The 22,259-nt window shown below is 44.2% G+C and overlaps 1 protein-coding gene across 4 annotated transcripts in view; it reads right to left on the bottom strand.

The window, feature by feature from the left end:
- The window catches only part of AGPAT3 (1-acylglycerol-3-phosphate O-acyltransferase 3), a 374,623-nt gene that overhangs the window by 70,088 nt on the left and 282,276 nt on the right, over window positions 1-22,259 (bottom strand). For all 4 annotated transcript variants that reach the window (XM_085620784.1, XM_085620783.1, XM_085620786.1 and 1 more), the window contains exon 7: window positions 20,253-20,355. In XM_085620784.1, coding sequence (XP_085476910.1) covers window positions 20,253-20,355 — 103 coding nt within the window. The remainder of the gene's footprint in view (window positions 1-20,252; window positions 20,356-22,259) is intronic.

Raw genomic sequence — 22,259 nt, 5'->3', positions numbered from 1 at the left:
TTCTCTAAACAAAGCATCCCCACCACATCACATCACAGACCACTATGAAGTCCGCGTTGCTACAGGTTATCATAACACGGTGGATGTCATCATTATTTCAGAGAACATAGGCCCTGCAGCAACTGAGTGGACTCAAGACAACTTTTGGGACAGGAGCACCAAGTGATCTATCTGTAAAACTAAAAACCTAGAAGGGGCAGGAAGGATTACAAGTAAAAAGTACAGGGGAGGGAGGGGGGGGGGGGGGGAACCTGGTCACCCACAGGAAAACAGGTCTGTGACATGGGTCAGTCTGTATTTCTACTTTATATATGTCACTGCAGCTGCTGAATTAAGATACCATGTCTTAGATGTATATTGGCTAACCGCTCCATTGTGGAATCTGTAGTCCAGCGTCCACAGTGCAACGAGGAGAAAGCAAACCCCCCGGTTCATAAAGTCGAGATCTGGATACTGATATTTAAATACATAACGGTGAGTTAGTTAATAGCAATTCACAAGGATACTTAAAGAGCACCGTTGTGGTGGCCAAGATGGGAGAATACAATGACCATATTACCCAGTCAGTGACTTAAATATTATGTAATTGTATTTTTTGCAAAACGCCTGTAAACCTAAAACGTTTCAAGGCGATGTGGTGTGAGAAAATGGAGTCCAGTACTGTGAGAAAGTGGCTCTGTATATACTGTTCCCTAATAGGTACAGGGTGTACAGAGTCCACAGTCCCCCAGAGGCTGATAGAGGTCAAAGTTAGGTATGACCTTACTCTCAAAAGTGGTAGCTTGGTCGAGCAGTAAGGCAGTACCAGAGGACAGTGTAAAGCATTTATTGTACACACTCAGTCAGCAAATGGTTTCACACACTCAATAACTGAACTCCAGGCCAATGGTTTATATATATAAAATATATGCTTGTTTTATTTTTAGAACCACAAAGGGGGTAAAAATATACTTTCTCAGAATGAGAGGTTGAATATAAATACTTTTGTCTTAAGCAATAAATTTGTGTAAACAGTCACAGTTGGTTGCAATAAACAATCCTATTTCCTAAACATAACAATGCATTGAGCTCAATGGTAAATTCAGGTTATTTGTAATAAGTTACTTTTCAGATTACTTTTGGAATTCCAGGTCTGGCTCCTAGAACCAGCCTTGGGTCAGTATTCAGAATCAAGTGATGAAAGTCGACTTAATAACTGTAATGATTTTTAAATAATATTTAGCTATTTCAAAAGTTAGCACTTAGAAAATATTTCAAAGAAAACATTCAATGGATCTCTATGGCAAGAAATTCACATTGCAGGTAGAGTACTTTATCGTTACTTTAGTAATCCAGGACTGGGTGCCTAGACCCAGGACTGGGGTCCTTATCAAAAGCAGGTAAGTCATTTCGTTTGCAGAATTGGTACGATTTTAAAAGAATATTTCAAATTTGCAAAAATAGACACTTAGAAGAAATTCCACAGAAAAGCAGACAATGGTTTCCTATGGGAGAAAAATGAGTTAGAGGTAAGTATAGTTGTGAACACTTTTCAGAGTCAGGGCTGGGCACCAAGATCCAGCACTGGGAGCTCACCTAGGAGCAGGTGAGTAAATTCGTTTTTGTCACTTGGCTGATTTTTGGTGAATTTTTGCAGTTTTGAAAAGTTCACACTTAGAAGATTTTTGAAGAAAAAGCCAGTCAATGTTACCCTATGAGGAAAATTAAGTTAGCGGTTTAAGGGTAAGTACTCGACTGGTAGTGTTGAAATTCCGGGCATGGACTCAGGGGTCCCCCAGTGTCAGGTAGGTACAGTTGGTTCACCCTCAGCGGTTTCAGGACGGCCGGGTGCAGAGAGAGTTGGGCCCAATGTTATCCTATGAGGGATAGGGGGGCCTTGGTTGGTGGCTGCTGTCTGGCAAGCCACGCGGCTGTGGGAGCTGGGCTCCTGGTCACTTACTCAGGGCAAGTGGGGAAGTAGGTTAGTGTAGAGAGGGCACTGCCAGGGCCACTCGGGCGGCTGGGTGCAGGGTGCTTTTGAGCCTTAGGGCGCTCAATGGAAATCAATGGGAATATTCCGGTTTGGAAAGAGGCTGCAGGCTCGGGGACGAGGATGTTTCAGGTGCCACCACCACTTCGAGAGGTAAGTTGGGTAGTTGTAGGTTAGGTGGGTACCCCGGGATTGGGCACAGGGGGTCGCAGGGCGCCGGGTGCAGGGGTGCCTTTTGACGTCGGGAATCTTACCCTCTGGTTGATCGCGGCTGGGGTGGCACTTGGTTCTGAGGCTGCAGGCTTCTTCCGGGATGTCGAGGGGGGTCCTTGGGTGCCGGACTCTGGGTCACAGTCGCCGTGGGGTCGTCCTCTGGGTCTTTGTCCACTCCGGCACTGGCCAGGCTTGGCTGGTTCAGAGTGTGTTGGGTCCGCGGTCCCGGGCTGGTGCCAGGGATAGCAAATAGGTTTCTTGAGTAGAGCCTCTACTCGTGGGAGTCCCAGGGGCTTAGAGCTAAAAGGTAGCCAGGTCCTCCGGGGTTGGTGAGGTTGCTGGCCACGAGGGATGCCGCGCTGGTGCAGGTTCGAGAGTCGACAGGCCGGTAGGGCTGGGGCCAAAGCAGTTGGTGTCTTCTTCTCTTTTTAGCAGCTGCAGGGCAGGTCTTTGTTCTTCTTGCTCTTCTTGTAGTTTTCTATCTGGAATCTAAGGAAGGAAGGTTCAGGGTGCCCCTAAATACTAGATTTAGGAGCGTTACAGGTAGGTGAAGGCCAGGGACCAATGGGTCCTTGTTCTGGGGTGGGTACACCCCCTATCCTGCCTCTCTCCTGTGGGAGGGGGGCAGTAGCCTAATCCTGATAGTGTAGGGCCTCCCATCTTCAAGATGGCGAGAGCCCGGAGATGTGCTTCACCTCGCCTCCCCCACCTGAGGGGTGGGGTGGGCAGGCTGGCACATCCCCTGTCCTTGTATGGGGTTTCCGGCCAAGCTTCCCGCCAGAGTGGGGGGTTGCAGTGGCCTGGGGAAACTCCAAATGGCGGCATGCCTTTGAAGCTTCCCTTTGCTCATCCTGGGGGAGGAGATTTCTCACCTCACCCAGGATGTGCATTGTTGCAGGCCCGGGAGAGCAGGGGCTCTCCCACCCAGGGGTCCAGCAACGTGTCTGCTGTGTGGCAGCCTGGGCAGCCTCAGAGCAGACGTGGATTGTAAGTTAGCTGTAAGGGGGCATCTCTAAGATGCCCTCTGGGGTGCTTAGTACATTAAATCCTACACTGGCATCAGTGTGGGTTCAATGTGCTGAGAAGTTTGATACCAAACTTCCCAGGCTTCAGTGTTGCCAATATGGTGCTGTGGAGCTCGTGTTTAACAAGCTCTCAGCACCATGTATTCTTAAATGACAGCACTGCACTTACAGTGCCCAGGAATGGACCCGGGTACTGTAGGGGCACAGGGCTCCTGCTCCTGTGCCCACACCATAGGCGTAATGCACCCAGCTAGAGGGGTGGCTGACATATGCCTTGGCAGTGTAGGTGATGGGCATGGTACACAGTGATGTGTGCCATGTCGACTCTTTGTTTTGTCCTGCACCCAGACACTCAGCCTGCAAGGGCAGTGTGTGTGTAAGGGTACAGGGCCTCTGAGGGTGGCACAATGAGTGCTGCAGCCCTTAGAGGCCTTCCCTGGCCACAAGGCCCTGGGTACCTAGGGTACCATTTACTAGGGGCTGACATGTGGCTAGGGTTTGCCAATTGGGAGTTTGTGTGGTTTAAGGAAGGAACATAGGCCCTGGGCACCTGATTGGCAGGAACCCAGGGTACACTCAATCGAAGTACATTCAGCAATTTAGCAAAAAGTGGGGGCATACCATGCAAGAAAGATGGCACTTTCTCACAAGTACTTAAAAGCACGTTCCTGTAAAAAAAAAAAAGGTCTCATTACATACAAAAAATAGACAAGTGAGCAATGGATCGAAGAAGCCTTTCTAGGTAGCCAGGCCTTGTATAAAGTATGTGGTGCGCAATATAGAAAATGATGAGCCACAAGGGGAATACATTCTTCTTGGAGCATAACTCGCAGCACTACAGAACATTCGGTATAATGCATGTAGAAAAACAAATTAAGTAGTCTGCGGTTAGGAGAGCTCCAAATATTACAAAATAGTGCCACCTACATATAAAGAGAAGTGACCTGCAGCAGAGGTCCCATAAGTCTAACAACTCCCGGGCTTTACTATCTCCAGACGAAACAGTCACCCTACTGGACTAACAAACCACAAGTATATCTAGACCCATTCAGCAGAAAGAAATGTATAGATGTGAACAGACCCAGTGATGGTAAGACATGCAGTCAGAAGGCTGGAGGTTAGAGGGGATCTTGCTGCAGGCCAGGGTTAACATAGTGCACTTGCATGCGACTGTAACCCCCTGACTAAGAGTCATCAGTAAATGCACTGGGTCCCACAAAACGGGGTTTGAACACATTATTTACACTTTATGAAAATATTACCGAATATATATTGGTGGAATAGCATAAGGAAATGCATAAGTATTCGTACTATAGTTTTTTTTTACAGTTTTGGAAAAATACAGGACAATAACGGTGCACTATTGGTTGAAGACGGTCCCAGACTAAAAGACTTTTGTTTGAGAGTGCAAAATATTGCTAAAGTCGCTCAACTTTGTTTAAAGAGCAGGACAGCAATTCCAGTGGGCTGTGGCCTCGCCACGTTGCTACAACACTGACCAGGGGGAAAAAAAGCTGTCAGAATGATTCAGTTAGGAAAAAAATAGTTCAAGGGTGAAGTGCAAAGCTCAAAGGAAGTGTGCGCTACAAATCAGGAAGAAAATAGGTGTTCTGAAATGGAAGCCGGATTCGGAACAGGGACAAAACATTTAAATGTAAAAAATAAAATAAATATGTGGGCCAGCAGCGGCAAACAGGATTGAGGACGAGTCCACTTGCAGGTTCCATACAGGACAAGATTTGTGTGCTATCCGGACCACATTTCCCACAATGCACAGTCTCAATTGAGCTTCCCATTGGTGGGTGTGCAATATGAAAATGGCGAAGTGGGTTCAGCGTTTGCACACACCGTCTCCGTTCAAGCCTCTGAAGAGAAGCATAGGGAGCTTCGAAACGCGGCAGGCAATTCCATTACGTAGCGGCCTCTACAAGCGGATCCTCATCCCTGCCTATCATAAATAAAGCTGCCAACGAAGTGCTACTCACCTGGTGCACAACCTTTGGACACGGAGAGAGACACACACACACACACACACACCTAAGACTCCACTAAAATGCAACTACCCTTGTACAAACATTCTTAAGCCTATCTATTCTTTACAAGTATAGAATTTTGGGATGGAAGTTGCATACAGTACAGAAAACTCCATGTCCAGGCATGCATGGGTTCTTCGCATCAATCCAGGGCGGTTATAATAAAATAAAGCCTGGGTGGGTTACGTAGTCAAGGTGTCAAAGAAGCAAGTTTTGTATAACCAAGAACCCAATACAAGAGAGCATGCCCCCAACCTACCATTGAAGGAAACTAATTTAAAGTTAGCGCGCAAGAAATCAAAATACCAAACCAACTGGATATTCATACTCAAGAGCTCCCAGTGCACGTTCATGCAATTTCACGTTCACACACCTGTTTTTCTTACAGTGAAGAAAGAATGTTAAGATTTGGAATGCAAAGACAACTGACGGCCAAGACGAAAATCACAGTGTGGTAGCATTGGTGCACACTAAACATTAATGTTCAGAGTATTATCGTAAAATGGCCAAGCTTTCAGCAGCTGATTCTTTTTTTTTTTTAAACTTTATTGATTTTCGAGATTTCAAGGTACAAAGACATTATAGTATACATTTGTAGCAGCCTTATTCTGTACATATCACACCCTACTTCGTGTGTGGTAGAATTCCATCGCTGTATACTTACATTCTTCAGTATCCTAGGATAAGTGTTACAAGGCCTGCCGGGGTATCCGCCCCCGCTATAAATAATGTCTATGCAGTATTTAGTACTTGAAACTTTCCCCAACTCCCCCCCTCCCGTTCCACCCCCCCTCACTTGTGTACGTCTGTGCCATGTGCTTTTTACCTTTCAATGGTGTACTCAGCCCAATTTACGTGTCTAGTTTATACAACACATTTACTCCTGTGCTAACAATGCAAGACCCTCGTCGTCCAGCTTTCAGCAGCTGATGATCTGTAATGGAGCCAGTGCTGTCTGAGCTTGCCAAATTGAAAGGTTCACTCTTACCTAGTAAAGTCGGATTCCAGGCATAAGTTCTGAATAGATCCTGGATTTCAACTCCATCACTGCACCAGAGAAATGGCAGCCCATAACCAAACAGTTTAATTCTAGAAGTACTTGTTAAATAGGTCACAGCCAAGTCACCTGACTTCGGTCACCTAGCTCGTGACTGAACAAAAGCAAAGCTAGCTTAGTAGGTAGCTAGACAATCAGCTGACTTTAAGGAACAGCTCTGCAAGGTGCATCTTGGCTGGTCGTCCACTAAAACTAAGATGGTCGGAAACTTAAATTAAAAATAAGAATAAATAAATCACACAGACATTGACTAAGCTAATTGGTCAGTCAGCCGCCAGCCTTTTTTTTTTTTAGCTCGTTTTACGTTTTTGCAAAACTTTATCCTTGGGGAAGCCGTGGAGTCCACGTCAATATGAAAAAAAGTTTAACTCTCAAAATTGTGCTGTGTTTTTAAATGCACGGCTGGCACTGCGAACGTGTGTTTGCTGGCCCGAGAGTGGTGCGTGCGCGCGCTCTCTGCTCTTTTTGGAAGCACATACTCGTGCTTGTGGCGCGCTCCCTGCTCACTCCCGCAAGGTGGATGCCGCCACAAGCACGAGTATGTGCTTCCAAAAAGAGCAGAGCGACGGCTGGAAGCAAACATCCCACCAGAAAGCTCTGGGAGAACCCTGTACGGACCCCAATCCGCAACCATGCAAAGACATGGGAGAAAATGCATGGCAGAAGAACAAAACAAGCGGGAAGAACACTCCATATAAACATAGCACTACAACGCTCCCTGGAAGGGCAACTGGTCCAAGAGACCAAGTCGGAAGGCTATGGGCAACACCTAAAACTACTGGACCAAACTCCCAGCCATAGAAGTAGGCAAGGCAGAGGGCTCCCAACAAAGCACCAGGATCAATACCCACAAATCCTGGCCGTAGACCACGTTAGGCAGAGGAAACACAGAGAGGAGGCTCTGTGGGACTATGCAGCTTAGAATCCCAAGAACAGAAGGTATAAAACACAGAGGTTTTAAAATATATATTATATATACATACACATACAAACAAACAAACATATACAGAATTCACACTGCACAGTAATAGGTGTCCAAGAAGGGTATATACAACGACCACAATTGCGGCCATGGGCCAAAGGTGAGACAACAGTAAACTGGAAACCAGCCTCATGGCCTAGTCTAAAGGGAGAGGGTGGGGCAGAAGTACACACCACAGAAAACCAAGGGAACAGACAGAAATAGTACTACTGACAGAAAGTTACAATTAGGCGGTGGATAGAATATTGAAAAGAAAACCGCAGGGTAGAAACAGCCCCGCTAAAATAGGGAAATAAGACCACAATGGAGGCCTGGAAAAAGTGACAGAGGTGGACAGGGCCAACACCAGGGGGGCCTATAGAGACAACCAGGCAAAAGTATAAAAGAAAGCAATATTGGAAGACCAACGCCAGAAATGAAAGCCCAACCAAGAGCCAGTGTAAAGAAGAGAAGGAATAGATAGTGAGGCAGTGCCCACAGCCTAGGAAGCAGGAAGGCCAGAAGCAAAGGAAAGTTCTCGTATGCATGGGACAACCCATGCCCATCCAAAAAGCCAGGGAACAACGTGGGGAAGAATCCGGACGCCACCCAAGATCATACCCAGTCTATAAGTACAAGGGAGACGAACCCTTAAGCAGTGAACTGCAACCGCACTCGCAAGCAGAGGAAATACCCTGGAAAAGAATACTAAGGGATCACAAAGCTCCACACGATCTAACTCTGAGAGGAAGGGCAAGGAACCCATGTCCAAGAACAGAAGAACATTCGCCAGAAAAAAAGGGGCGGACGGGGGCCCTATCTCACCAGTGTACAGCAAGAACTAGCACAAGAAAAGCTAATGCCTGAAAAGAGAAAGAAGGGACACCACTCGGGGCGCGCCTAGACAAAGAACCATAGGCCAAAAACCTTGCCCTTCCATTGCATATGCTAGGAAAGAAGGGCATCAACCCAGAGGGAGGCTGAGAGCTAAAAATGGCATGGAGGGAGTGATAGTATTCCCTCATCTGAGCCAGAGTTGCCCCGGCGCTGGGAAACACCTGAAAGCACGGCCCAGATTCTCACTCAGATTCCGAAATCAGAGTAATAGGAGGCGAGTCAGGGACACAGAGTGTACGCTGTAAAGTGGGGAAAGGCCGCGGCGTCGACCGCCAAAGGCGCGATTCACCAGGCGACCTCAAGGACAAAGTACTTTGTGAGCTGGCCCTCGAGCGGTCCTTGGGGGAAGAAGAGGACAGCGATTAACGAAGGGCCGTCAACCACTGCATCACCAATACCGTCATGTGGCGCTCCTGCAACCCTGCCAACTGAAGCTGAAGACACGAGCCACACAGTTTTGAGTCCGGGTACGTGCCTAGATACCACATGCAAATAGGATGATGGTGCAGGCTCGACATCGTAGACCTCAAAGAGCTCTGAAAAAAGCACATGGTTTTGTCGTGATAGGCCAAAAATACCACACTGGTTCTGCGTGGAAGCACGTAAAGGAAGAAACTGATGTCAGCGTGTCAGGGGAGGGCTTAAATGGTCTCCAACGATATCACATCCGTTGGATGAGGTTGTTACAGAGCTGCTAGATACCCTCTACCGACGCACAGAGGTACTGCTGTTGAAAAACTTCCAGATCCAGTCTGGCACCTAGGGATAATGGTAAGGCAAGGAATCTGCAGCTAGACATCTATATCAGATACAAGGACTTGTCTTCATCACCAACCCATTCATCAAAAAAATGAAAGCGTGGTTCAACACCTTTCACCTAGGCCTCTCTCCAGCAGCTTATCAGATTTCAACCATACATCATTTCAGTCTGCCATCAATGTCCAATGGCTGCTTTCTGGCCCAACTGGTAAGTTCCTCAAGACAACAGACAGTCCTGGCTCGGTAGACATTAGGGGGATGATAAGGAAGAGAAAATAAGGTGCGGGCAGTGACTCTGGAGAACGAGGAGCTGCATGGAGAATCACCACATGTTGAGCCCCTGGTCAGGAGCCACGATGCTCAGACTGCCAAGACGCACAGGAAGAGACAGATCTCTCTTGCACCATTTTTAAACTGTATATACATTCTTTTGTATTTAGTCTTTATTTGCGCACCTGTAATATTTTAATATCGCCGCTTGTGGAACTGTGTCCTTGCGAACTGTACTGCTCCCGTTCTGCCACGGCGTGTGCCGATTGAGCGGAGGGACGAGGTACAGCCAGATACTCTTCCGGTCGTATTGGAGGTCGGCAGTCTAGTTGCCGCTGATCTCTCCCGCCCACATCCAGCTTAAAAACAGGTGAGCAGTCTGGACGTGCAGCGGACGCGCACCAAAGGCAAGCCCGTGTGCGTCTGGACACCACCTGCCACACTGTCCGTTATATTCTCCAGTACATCCCTGTTATCTGCCTACTTTTGGGAAGCATCATATCAATGGACACTATCAGATATACAATTAAGCAGCTCCATTGCCTGAATAATTTGTCTACCTATGAATATAACACTAAACTTTCGCACGTTAATATATCTTCTGCTTTGTTCAATCAAAAAAACCTAGTTACCATTGACCTTAAATTTAGAACCAATAATTTAAACGGGTTATACTGTAATGCCCGATCTATCTCCAAACATGCTCTAGAAGTATGGTCCCTGCTTGATTTTGAGAAGCCAGATGTTTTTTTTGTAACAGAAACCTGGTTCCAAGAGTCCTCTACGGTAGACATTTCTTCAGCTTTCCCATCGGATTACCAACTGATTTGGGTGGAAAGAAAGGACAAGAGAGGCAGTCGACCAGCTATTGCTTTCAGAACGAATAGTAAAATTACTATCATTGATTCCCTCAGCACGGACTGGGTAGGAATCTGTATTTTTAAAATTAATATTTCAATCAATGAATCCTGGAAATGTGCCATACTTTACCACCCTCCTGGCAGCAAAGTGCAATTTTCCAGTCGCCTCATGGAGATAATTGCTCCCCATGTGTTAACTAGCGACAACTTTCTTTTGCTGGGTGATTTTAATCACCATATTGATCTTTTTGTCGATTCACATTCAAATGATCTAATTTCCAGTCTTAGCACCCTTGGACTCTCACAATTGGTGAAAGGTCCTACACATGTAGCTGGTCCTACACTAGACCTCTTATTTACAAATTCCCATAATATAACGACCGATCCACCCGTGCCTGCTTTGTGGACCGACCATTACCTTCTTAAATTCAACATCCTATCTACAACTTCTTGCCATACAAACTCGACAACAGATTACCTCAGCTTTAAAAATTGACAAGCTGGCAGTCAGAAGGGCCGAACGTAAATGTAGACACTCAAAAAGTCCTATGGACCATAATGATTACAAATTATTACATAGACAGTATCTAGCCCATATAATATCAGAAAAAAATACACTACCTAGGGGAAAGAATAAATAAAGCCTCGAATTCTCAGAAAGAATTATTTAAGCTTCTAAACGAGTTCACACATCCTGCTTCTGGGAAGCAACCAAAGGGGGCTGTATAGGAGTGGGTGGATTCGCTGTCTACCTTCTTTGTAGAAAAAATTGACAGAATATATAGTCAATTTCCACAAGAATCTGTTCAACTACAAAGCCAGAACATGGAAACTGGATGCTCTGTAATGGCTCCTACTCTAAAAAAATTCAAAACTGTCCTTAGAAGAAGTTACTCTGGCACTTAAAAAGGTATAATCAGGTTCCCCTCCGATACAGTGTCCTCTCAGATTTTACAAAAAATTAGTCCAGTCATCTCTCCATGTCTAACGAGGCTCTTCAATCTTTCTTTATTACATTCACAGGTACCTTTAAGATGGAAGGAGGCCATAGTTAGACCCATCTTAAAGAAACCAAAATCGGATCCTTAACAACTTGACAGTTACTGACCCATATCCCTTCTCCCTCTGTTCGGTAAAATTCAAGAGACGTTGATAAACGGTCAATTAATTAAATATCTAGAGAAAAATAAAATGCTAGATTCATCTCAGTCAGGATTTCGTGCGTACCACAGTACTGAAACAGCCCTACTTAAAGTGGTAGACAGCATTACACTCTCTTTGGACAATAGGAGGTCGGCCATCCTGGTCTTGTTAGACCTGCCGGTGGCCTTCGACACCATTTCCCATGCTATTCTCTTGGATCGTCTGAGAGAAGCTGGTGTCGAGGGCCCCGCATTAGCCTGGTTCAGGAGTTGAGTGACCGGACCTCCAGTGTCCAAATTGGAGCTTTTACCTCTAAGAGCCAACGTATAAATAAAGGTGTCCCGCAGGGATCTATCCAGAGTCCGACACTTTAATTTGTATGCATCTCCCCTGGCCAGGATTATTAAAAATCACAGCTGCGACACATTGTCGTATGCCGATGATACACAGATACTAATTACTCTTGGTCCTGATGTCGCCAGTACCAAACATAGGTTCGGACAATGCATGATGGACATAAACAACTGGATGTCCACTAACAACCTCCAGCTAAATGCCAATAAGACAGAAATTGTACTCTTTGGCAATACACAGATGATGTGGACAACTGACTGGTGGCCCCCTACCTTAGGTACTTGCCCTATTCCAAAAGAAACAGTCCATAATCTCAGGGTAATGTTGGACAACTCACTCTCTATGCGTGACCATGTCAACCACACAACACGTCCCTGCTATGGGATAATGCATTCTCTCCATAAAATTTTTTAAATGGATCCCTTTGTCTTCTCGTCTGCCACTGTTCCAGGGTCTGATTATCAGTCGCCTGGACTACGGAAATGTTCTGCTGGCTTCCATTAACTCTGAATTCCTTCATAAGCTCCAGGTTCTGCAAAACACGGTAGCTAGATTGGTTTTAAATCTTCCAGCCCGTGTTCTCTCTGCTCCGAGTTTGAGGTTGCTACACTGGCTGCCCATTATAAAGCGAATTGACTTTAAAATCTATTGTCTCGTTCATAAAACTCTTAATGGAAAAGGTCCTCACTATCTGGCAACAAAACTGAAAAGCTATCAGCCCTGTAGGACACTTCGTTCTGCAAATAAATACTTATTAATAATCCCGAAGGTCCGAACAGTTAAGTACGGAAACAAAGCTTTCTCGAACCTGGCTCCCACCCTCTGGAACTCATTGCCCATACACCTACGTACAGAGGCAGAGTATATAAAGTTCCGTAAGTCCCTAAAAACTTGGCTATTCTAATCCTTTCTTACTCAGCTTTTTCTGTCTGTTCCTGAGTCCTGGCAAAGCGCTATGAGACCTTTGGGTGATATATGCGCTCTACAACAAACTGTACATAGACAGACATGATTATCTGCAGCTCCACTCATATGGACCAAACATGAAAACTAAAGCATCAACTGCACCATGAGAGGGTTTACTATGTGCTACCATAATTATGACATTTAAATCCCATTTTGGATGGTCACCCCCAGTTTTCTGGGGGCTTGCCAGCTAGTAAACATGAATTCCAACACAGAGACTGCTATTTAGTGCCAAGTGTATGTGCTCTGGCCACTAAAACATGTTGAAATTGATTAGAACCGGATTTTCATATTTAACTTTCCAATAAGGCCATAATATATGGTACAGAAATACAGCGACAGCGTGGAAAGTGAAATGCCGCTTGTGGACTGCAGCACATATTGCCACATCCACTACAGTGGCTGTGAAAACATGGCTCCAGGCTTACCCTGAGGAGCCTGACAGCAGCAGCTTGAACCCTACTGCACAGACTGGTCAAACTCCCCCTTTAGACAGGCAGAAAAAACGGATATTCAATATTAAATAAGTCAACTCCTAGTCGCACAAGGTAGGGTGCCTAATATTTAAGAGTAGAACATGTGACATTAGAATGACACGTTTCCCCAGTGACTAGGCCCAAAATGACATGGTCTCTAGTCAGGGTTAGCGGTCACATAAGAAAAAAAAAATCAAAGTATAGATTGTACACTTTAATCTAACTTTAGACGTGTACGAGCTACAGACTCCATTCAAAGACCTACTTTTATATTTCATAATAATCCAATACTAACGTTGGATTTAATACTGGAAATTTAACTTTTAGAAAGTTATCTTTACCCTACCTGAAGATGCTGGAAGCTAATTTGCATTAGATCTCCAACAAATGCTCAGTCAGCAAGTGGCCTGAATTAGGAGTGAAAGAGGGGTCAAAACTGCTCCCAGAGCAGAGACAACGGCCTCGGAAAGGGGAGGTGTCTACTACCCCTCGCAGAACCACTTGGGGTGGGCCCAGGAACTTTATTAACTTCAAAGGGGCCTGTTCTGTGACAAGCAAATTTTAGGTGACACTGGGAAAGGCCCCAGCTGTTGTCCCCCAGATGGAGGAAAGCTAATCCCAGTACAAGTTTTGGGGAACCACAGAGGAGGAGACTGCTCATTACCCTAATCAAACCTCTGGGTAGGTACGCTCTGCACAATGGAAAAAGCGCTTACCCATATTGGACTTTGAGAGTGGGAGGCACTGTGGGATTGTTTGCAGTGTAGCAAACCGGAACTGCTGAAAAAGTGGATAGGGTTGCCCCAGGAAACCTTTAACCCATTGGTTAGGGTGTGCTGAGAAGTCATCCTCACCCACTAGCTGGTGCCATGCATAAATGTGCAACCAAAAGGCACTATTATCAGAGCACTTAATAGAACTGAGGAAGATCAGAAGAGGACTGGACCTGCTGTTTCCGACCTGAGAGGAGCCCTAAAGATTGGACCTGCTCTCTTGTACCTAGGACAAAGCAGTACCAGTGGTTAGTTGGCTGAAATTTTGTGTGGCTACAGGGGAAGGGGCTGCAAGACCCCTTTTCCCGGAGTACCCAGCTGACCAGTGGCAATTGGACCAGGACTGGACTTTTATGCTGACCTTTGCCTGACAGCCTGAGGGTCTCCAAGTGCCCACTCCCAAGGTACTGGGGGCCCTAGAAGTGTACTCCTGTGGATGTTTGGGCACCAGAAGAAAGTCTTAAATATGGAGCATGCGACTCAAGGGGCCTTTTTGAATACGTTATTTTATGGATGTAACCTTGCTTTACTTTATGACCCATGAGCCCCATTATTTCATACTGCGTACGCTCATTGCTTGTGGTAGCCAGTCTATCATCGACTTTATTCTTTAACTCCCTCACTTTCTAATCGGGTCTGTGAACTACAAATGAAATGTACATAGCCATCTTATTCCTAGTTCTCTTTCTTTTATATTGGATAGTGAAGCCAAGATTCCAACCGAGGGTATGTTACACCCAATGATCTCAACTAAGGGGGGTGCCACTCAGAATGGTCTCAAGTAGGCCTCAAAGATTTTAACGGAAGTTGTGTACCTCTAGAGTGCATGAGTTTCAGACCTGCCTTAGTGAAGACCCCAATAAATACATCCTTAATACCTGCAATTTGACTGCTCTTAAAGAGAAGAGGTCCTTAATACATCTGGATTTTGTAAATTGGACTACCTACCAAGATGGCTTGACTGCCGGCTCCAGGGCTCATCACGAGCTGATCTTCCTGCTTTGCCCAGGGACAGGGCTGGATCTTGCCGTGCCAAATACAAACAGGCGACTAAACATCGGAAACACGTTTTTAAAGGAAGCTTAGGAAGAGCATCATCTAGCAAATTAGCTGCACAATAGCACTCTATATAGTAAGGTAGAAAAAATCATCCACTATTTGCACAACCACAGGAGGGCGGGCTAGGTTCACATATTTCTCCTACCTCCTGGAGAACACATTCTGCTGGGATCTTTAATGACCCTGAATCAGAGTCTTCTGTTGAGGGAGTATTGATGCCTAGTGGAGTCTCAAACATCTGATTTTCACTGGAGGAAGTAACAGAACCAATCCAGTGGCTATCCGTCCGCAAGGCACCAGGCTCAGATGGGGTCCTGCTAGACCTTTATATTTCTGATCCCGATCTATGGGTCCCTTTGTTGCTCCAAACTATGAACGCTGCTGTACAAGAGGCAATCCCTTTATCACCTCCACAATCCTTTATTATCCCGGTTTTTAAAAAGGGCGCTAAGAGCAAACGCCACTATCAACCCATTTCCTTAATTGACTCTGCGGTCTATTCACATTGCCTTTATCGACCTCACCGCGGCATCTGAGCAATACTGTAGAATATTAGATTGCCCCTGGGGGTAGATCCTGACATTTTCTCAGGGATCTGCATTCCAATATGTCTGCGGTAATGAAAATAAGGTGCAAGAGCATGTAATGGACAGAGACACCTACATTACATTGGATTCTGACCCCACATTTGATTTTCAAAAAACCCTTGCAGAGATTCTCAAAAATGCTATGGAGCTAGGATGGGTAAATGAGAACACCCAGCAATACTTAACCTTTGAATTTCCATCACGCCCGCATATTTATATGCTACCTAAAATGCACAAAAACCCACAAGATCCACCTTTTCATCCCATTGTTGCGGGATGTGGTTCTATTCATGAACCAATTGGGAGAGATATTGATCACTACTTGCAACCTCTAGTACAGGGCTGGAGAACCCATGTACAAGACACAACTGATTGTTTAAATAAACTGAAGCAGGTCGAAGTTCACAATACAGAAGACCTATGGCTATGCACAATTGATGTCGTAGCCTTGTATACATCGATACCACAGTCTGAAGGTGTGGAAGCGGTGGAATGGATGTTGCTGAAAAGCGAGTTGGAAGAATCCCAAAATATTTTTTTGCTTGAGCTTTTACAGTTTAGTTTATACCACAGCTACTTTGCTTAGAAGGATCAGTTGTTCCTTCAACGTACGGGAACATCAATGGGTTTTATGGGGGCACCCACGTATGTGAATATATTTATGGCAAAATTTGCGGAGAAATATATACTGAAAGAGCAAGATTGGACAGACCACTTGAAGTTGTATCTTCGCTACATTGATGATATCCTTTTAATATGGAAGGGACAAAAAGAACATCTTGAAGAATGCCTCAGTGTACTGAACACGCACCAACCCCGAATAAAATTTACTTATTCCGTCAGCAAGTCACAGATCAACTATCTGGATGTCAAGGTTGCATTACACCAAGGGGGCTTTAAAACACAGGTATACCGGAAGCCTACAGATCGGAATAACGCATTACATTTTCAAAGTTTTCACTTGCCATCTTTGAAGAAGCACTTAACTTTGTCACAGTTCATTAGAATCAAACGTATCACCTCAGATGAGACAACCAGCACAAAAGACATTGAAGACATGGCACAGCAATTTGAACGAAGGGGATACCCGAATGAAATTCTGACAGCAGCCAAACAGAAGGTATCATGTTTACAACGAGAGAACCTATTACAGAAAAGAACATCTACTAAAATCAAAAGAGAAGTGTTTGTTACCAAGTATTCGACGGCAGCAACAGCCATCAAAAAATATATCTTAAGGTGGGAAATCATTGAACAATAATTGGACTTCAAGGTGTTTGTTGCTAAACCTATGCTTGCTTATTCTAGGTCAACAAACCTACGTGAACTTTTGAAAAAGCGATGGGATGCCCAAACACAAACTAAACACCTAGGAATGCGAAAATGTTATAATTGTGGACACTGCGGTAACGTGATCACAGGTACTGTGTTCACTCATCCACACACGGGTAAAACTTAAAAGTTGAGACATACCAGCGATTGTAATTCAGATATGGTAATTTATGCCATAAAATGCCCTTGCGGGTTGGTGTATGTGGTTCGTACCTCACGCAAAATAAAGATGAGGGTTACTGAACACAAAAGTACTATTAGAACGGCAAACCCTAAATCAAGTTTATCAGCACACTGGACAGAGCAGAAACACACGATACCTCAGTTACGTTTTACCATACGTGAAATCACACACAAACCCATATAAACATCTGGCATAATGGGAAACTTATTGGATACGGACCTTGCACACACACATACCATTTGGATTAAATGATAAGCTGGAAATGTCATGTTTTTTATAAACTAGACTCCTTGTATCTTTTTTAATGAACACGTATGAAAACATATCGTATTATTTGTTCAACATTGGAAGTTATTATTTATGTAAAAGGACAATGCATACGCAATTTGAGATTTTCAGGAGCCAGACAGACATATTCCTTAACCAATAGGTTGGGGTAGAAATACTTTCCTGGCACTATGGGGATATACGCACATACTTAGTATTGTACATAGGATGCAACTGGGCAATCTACGTGTCAGTGGCACTACGAAGATAGCACACTTGGTTAGTCGGACAGTTCCAGGTCTTTTACTGGAGGGGTTCGAACTACTGTTTTATTGAGGAAAGGTATGAAATTTTTTCTTTTTTCTCTTTATTTTTCCTTTAAAAGCCGGTTTTCTGTAATTAATGATTTAGTATTTTGCAATTGAGAGCAGAAAGATGTTGGGATTCTGTATTGTTTGCAACTCGCTAGCAGGCAATTGATGGACAGTCTCCTTTATTTTTAGGACACCGCAACGTATTAACGTCAGACGCCGGTTTCAATTTGAACACGCTGTGACTATCAAGCAGGACAAGTTTCAAAGAGGAGATGAGGGACATGTTGTAAGTACGCTTTTCCCTCCAGACAAGCAGTGTTTCAGTGATAATTTACTAGTAAATTGAGGGCGCATATAGGGCACGTTGGAGGTTTCCTTGTTTTTATAGCTTGCAGCGTTTCTGATAGTCATGATGACACTGGCTTGAAGCATGTTCGTTTGAAGGTTAATTGCGACTCAATCGGTCTACTGGATTACTGATAAAAGTCGGGGCACGACTGGGAGCATAACAGTTTATGTAAGTCATACATTCAATGCAATATATTTTGGTTAGATACCGGTCAGTAGCTTCGCGGATTGATTACCTGGTTCTATATCTTTTTTGTCTTGCAGTCAGCTCTATGCAGTTGTGCTTCGCCCGTGGATAGGCGAGTTGCTTAAGATCATATGCAGATACAACTTACTCTTGGGCATTTACAGTAAGTTGCACTAATTGCAGCAGGTGTTTTCCTCTTCATGGTTAATCGTGCACTCTCTCTGGTGGCTTGTTTTACTTTGGTGAAAGGCTTGAATCTCGTTATGCATTCTTCTTATTTAACCTGGATGCACTTATGTATTTGCGGAACACGGCATATTCCTGGAAAACCTTTAACACTGAATAATGGCTCAACTTAAAGAAATTATTTTATTAGCATCTTAGAAGCATTAAGGTATCTAATTTATTTTTGTTACTTTTAGTGTTCACCTGACGAAGGGTTATCCCGAAATGAATAGGGACGCATAACACTACATGGGAAGAGTAACTCTCCAATTCATTTGAAATTGAAAATGAGTGCAGAACTATTTATTGCACAACAAACGAACTATAATAAAAAAACAACATGGATTGAAGAGTTTTTGAATAACCTGATGTTTAAGAAAAACGAGGAATTTTACTTTATTTGTATGTTTTGTCATGATGCTGAATGTTTCTTGTTTAAAAAATTGTTTAAAAATTGCTTAAACGTGGTTAAAACTCGTAGAAATTGACGCCACTATAGGCTTGGGAAAAGTGCTCCCTGTAATCTTTGACACTCATGTCCAAATTGTTTGTGATCTATTTTGCCTGTCAGGAACTGGTCAGGGACATAGGGTAGCACCATTGGATAAATTGTTTAAATTGGTAAAATTTAGGTGTGCAGGTTATATCCTTTCATTGCGGTGATGAGATACCATGTGGACTGTTCTTGGTCTGAGGGTTTTGCTGTATCAAATGCAGCATTAGGCAGGCTTGTTTTCTAGCTCCTTTTACGTTCCCATTGTATATTAACAACTTTGATACAGCTCTTCTTTCATATAATATTGATTTTCCCCAGGTGAGAAGCTGTGCCGTCCCAGCATTATTATATGCAGACAACACAGTGTTGTTGTCTAGAACTGCCACTGGTCTGCAAAGCCCGAATGATAGTTTTGTCACCTTTACAGAGGCATTGGAATTGGAGAATAATTTTACAAAGTCCTATGTGATGGTGGCTGGCCCAGGATCTACCAGGTCTTTCAAAGTCCATGCACAAGGCAGGGAAATCGAGAATTGATTCCTTTTCTTACCAAGCAGATTGGTTAAACCGATGACCGACATATACCAGGCCAACTGTGTTTCTTTCGCATCCTATGATTCTAATATCTGGGGGTATGTAGATTGCTTTTCTTTGCAAGTTATCAAAAATCAGTTCACTAGGCGCTTGCTGAGTATACCAAAGTCTATCTCTTCCTACAAAACCCACCAGGTGCAAGGTTTAACGTACTTGTCTGAACGACAAGCTCTTCAGCCTTTATTAAAGCGGCCATCAGTCTGGTCGAAACAATAACTAGGAATGAACCACATTCTACTATGGGATTGTCTGGGTCTAGACAGGGTATGTTTTTCCATGCAGAAGTAAATCGAGACCACGCTTGCAACTCTTGGTTGCCTGGAACCTTTTTATGACCCTAGGAATATATATATTTTTTAAAGCAATGCAGGTTGGGTGAAAAAAGCTTATATAGCTGTAATACAATCTGAAAGGGGGAGCTCAGAATTAATGAAGCCGATGTTATGGGGTATATGCTTTTTAAGACTTCTCTGCTAGTTGAACCATCCTTTACGTTTGTCAATAACACTGACCATAGTATTCTATTACCTACATATCAGCTGAACATGTTGCAATGCCTTCTGGCAGAGCCTAAAGAGTCGAATGAAATTGAAAATCTAAGTCCGTGTGGCTGCGACAATGTGTTTCCAGTCACTTCAACTCAAAATCAGATTTCAGTAATGTTGTTTATATACAAGTGGGGACACAAAGGACACGCCAGGCCTTAGATGCCCCTTGTGAAACATGCATTTCAACAGGTCATTCAAAAAGGAGCTCTGTATCATATACTGTAATGGTTTCGCCAGACAATAAAACCATCCATCAGTTCCCATGATATCCAATCAATACAGTAAGTTTTTTTTGTCTGAAGAATAAACAAGAGATTTAAGTTGCAGACAGTCTGAAGGCCCAAGATTCTCTTACCTGACACACATATCCGCTTCATAGTTTTTGCCATAGAGGATTCCCAGCAGTGATGGGTTCTTGTTTCCTCTGAAGTTCAAGGTCACGTCATATACAGCAGAAACTGTCAAGACAGATAAAGGTTACTGAGATAAGAGGTCCTACTCATAGCAAGACTACAGGTTGGCCATAGAACACAAGCAAACCTCAAGATTTCATATTTCAAAAGGACATCCTAGCAAGAAACACCCATAGACCTAGTTTTAAACAAAATGTTTACTTTTTTGGTATAAGGTCTTTTTATTAAGATTTTAAAATACATGGTCAAAATCCAAAATTAACGTAGAAAAAAAGAAACCACTTCCTCACTTAGTCCCTACCCACTCGCCCCTTAACTCCACCCCTCCACCCCCAATCCTCTGCCAGGTAAATGCGGTTACGTAGTGCTTTGAAGCAGATTTCTCCAGATCTATCCTACCTTTTATTACAGACAGGTTTTCCCCACTAACCTGAACCAGCTTCTGAACCCAGGCTGTCGCCAGAATTTGCAAAGCTCGCAGTCGGACTACATCATTCATCAATTGTGCCGGGCTTGCAAATATTCAATCCGCGGATTCCCAAACCATGCCAGAAACAGACCCAATGAAACCAATGACCACAGAAAAGAAGTCCATCAAAATGGCCTTGTCTGTACACTTTTTTTATTTTTCATCCAATAAATGTTGTTTGCCTATGCCAGCAAACATTTGCCCCATTTAAATTTATTTCGATGCAACACAGAAGTGGTGACTTTCAGTTTCAACAGAGATCTCACCAAGTTCACCATTTCCTTTCTAGGCAGATGCAGGACAGAGTTCATCAGAAGAAAAAAACAGCCTCTAATGACGATTTCTACAAAAGCGGTCTTTCCTGAAGTAATTTAAACTGCCCTCAGGCACACCCCACTTGCCTCACTTCCTCTTGTTTATGTCTCAGGGCCCTTCCAAATGGACTCCGCAGACTACCTGAGAAAGATTCACATTGCAAGGCGTGATGCCATTTACAACAGATTTCAGATTTCCCAGCTCTGCTCAAGGTTAGCTCATTGTTCTGATCTGTGGCTCTGGCGGTTTTTCAAATCTCTCAACTCCGACATCTAGGTTTACAAAGGACCAAATGGTGTGCTCGAGGGCACTGAAAAATGATTTTGCATTTGTCTACGTAAGTTCTCTCCCTTTAGAGACTCTTGTGCAAGTCCTTGTAATGCCACTGCACTACTTGTTGAGCTGGTACAGTCCACCTCCTGTTTATCCACAACATCACAGTGGTAGCTTCTACTTTTGTGCATGTTTGTACACCTCTTAGTGTTAGACATGTTATCAGGAAACTGTCCTTGGTAGAGAAAGGAAAGGACAGGTGTTTCTTACCCCTTCCTCCAAGTTATGCTTACACGAGTGAATGAGTGCTTGCTTGTAATCTGACAAACCTGTTTAAGAATCTTTCGGGTTAAAGAGTGGCCTGCCCTGAACGCACACATTTCATGCTCACTGTGCCGTTGGAACCAAGCGACACCTGACTGACTAGCCCCAATCAGGGCAAAATGGGTCTTGGGGTTGCTTGTGTTCTGGTTCAGGGAGGACCTGGCAGTTCAGGCTGGACTGTTCCTACAGGAGAAGGGTCAAGACTGATCATCATGTAGCTGGGTCCAAACTGAGGTGACATGGTGGGTGAAAAAGGATGGATTAGAACGCTACCCTGAGCTACTGACCGAGGTTGGACTTCTTGCAAGCTTTCCTCCCATCTCTTTGTGATCTCACAAAATTAACGCACACACTAACTCTTGTTTTTATTTATAATTAAATTAAATGAAAATAGGTACTTATAAAGCGTACGGCTACTCCACAGAGCATCCCGGCGCTGAAGGACCACTGAAGACAGGCACCAGAGCCCGAAAAACCGGAACGAACAGAGAAACTATTGCTGTAAAGCCAGGTTTTTAGCGGTCACCTAAAAATAAGCAGATCCTGGACATGCCTAAGGGGTAGAGGC

Source organism: Triturus cristatus, chromosome 8 (assembly GCF_964204655.1).
Source record: "Triturus cristatus chromosome 8, aTriCri1.1, whole genome shotgun sequence".
NCBI classification, from domain to species: Eukaryota; Metazoa; Chordata; class Amphibia; order Caudata; family Salamandridae; genus Triturus; species Triturus cristatus.
The sequence above is the reverse complement of the archived record's forward strand: the minus strand, read 5'-3'. Positions and strand labels throughout refer to the sequence as shown.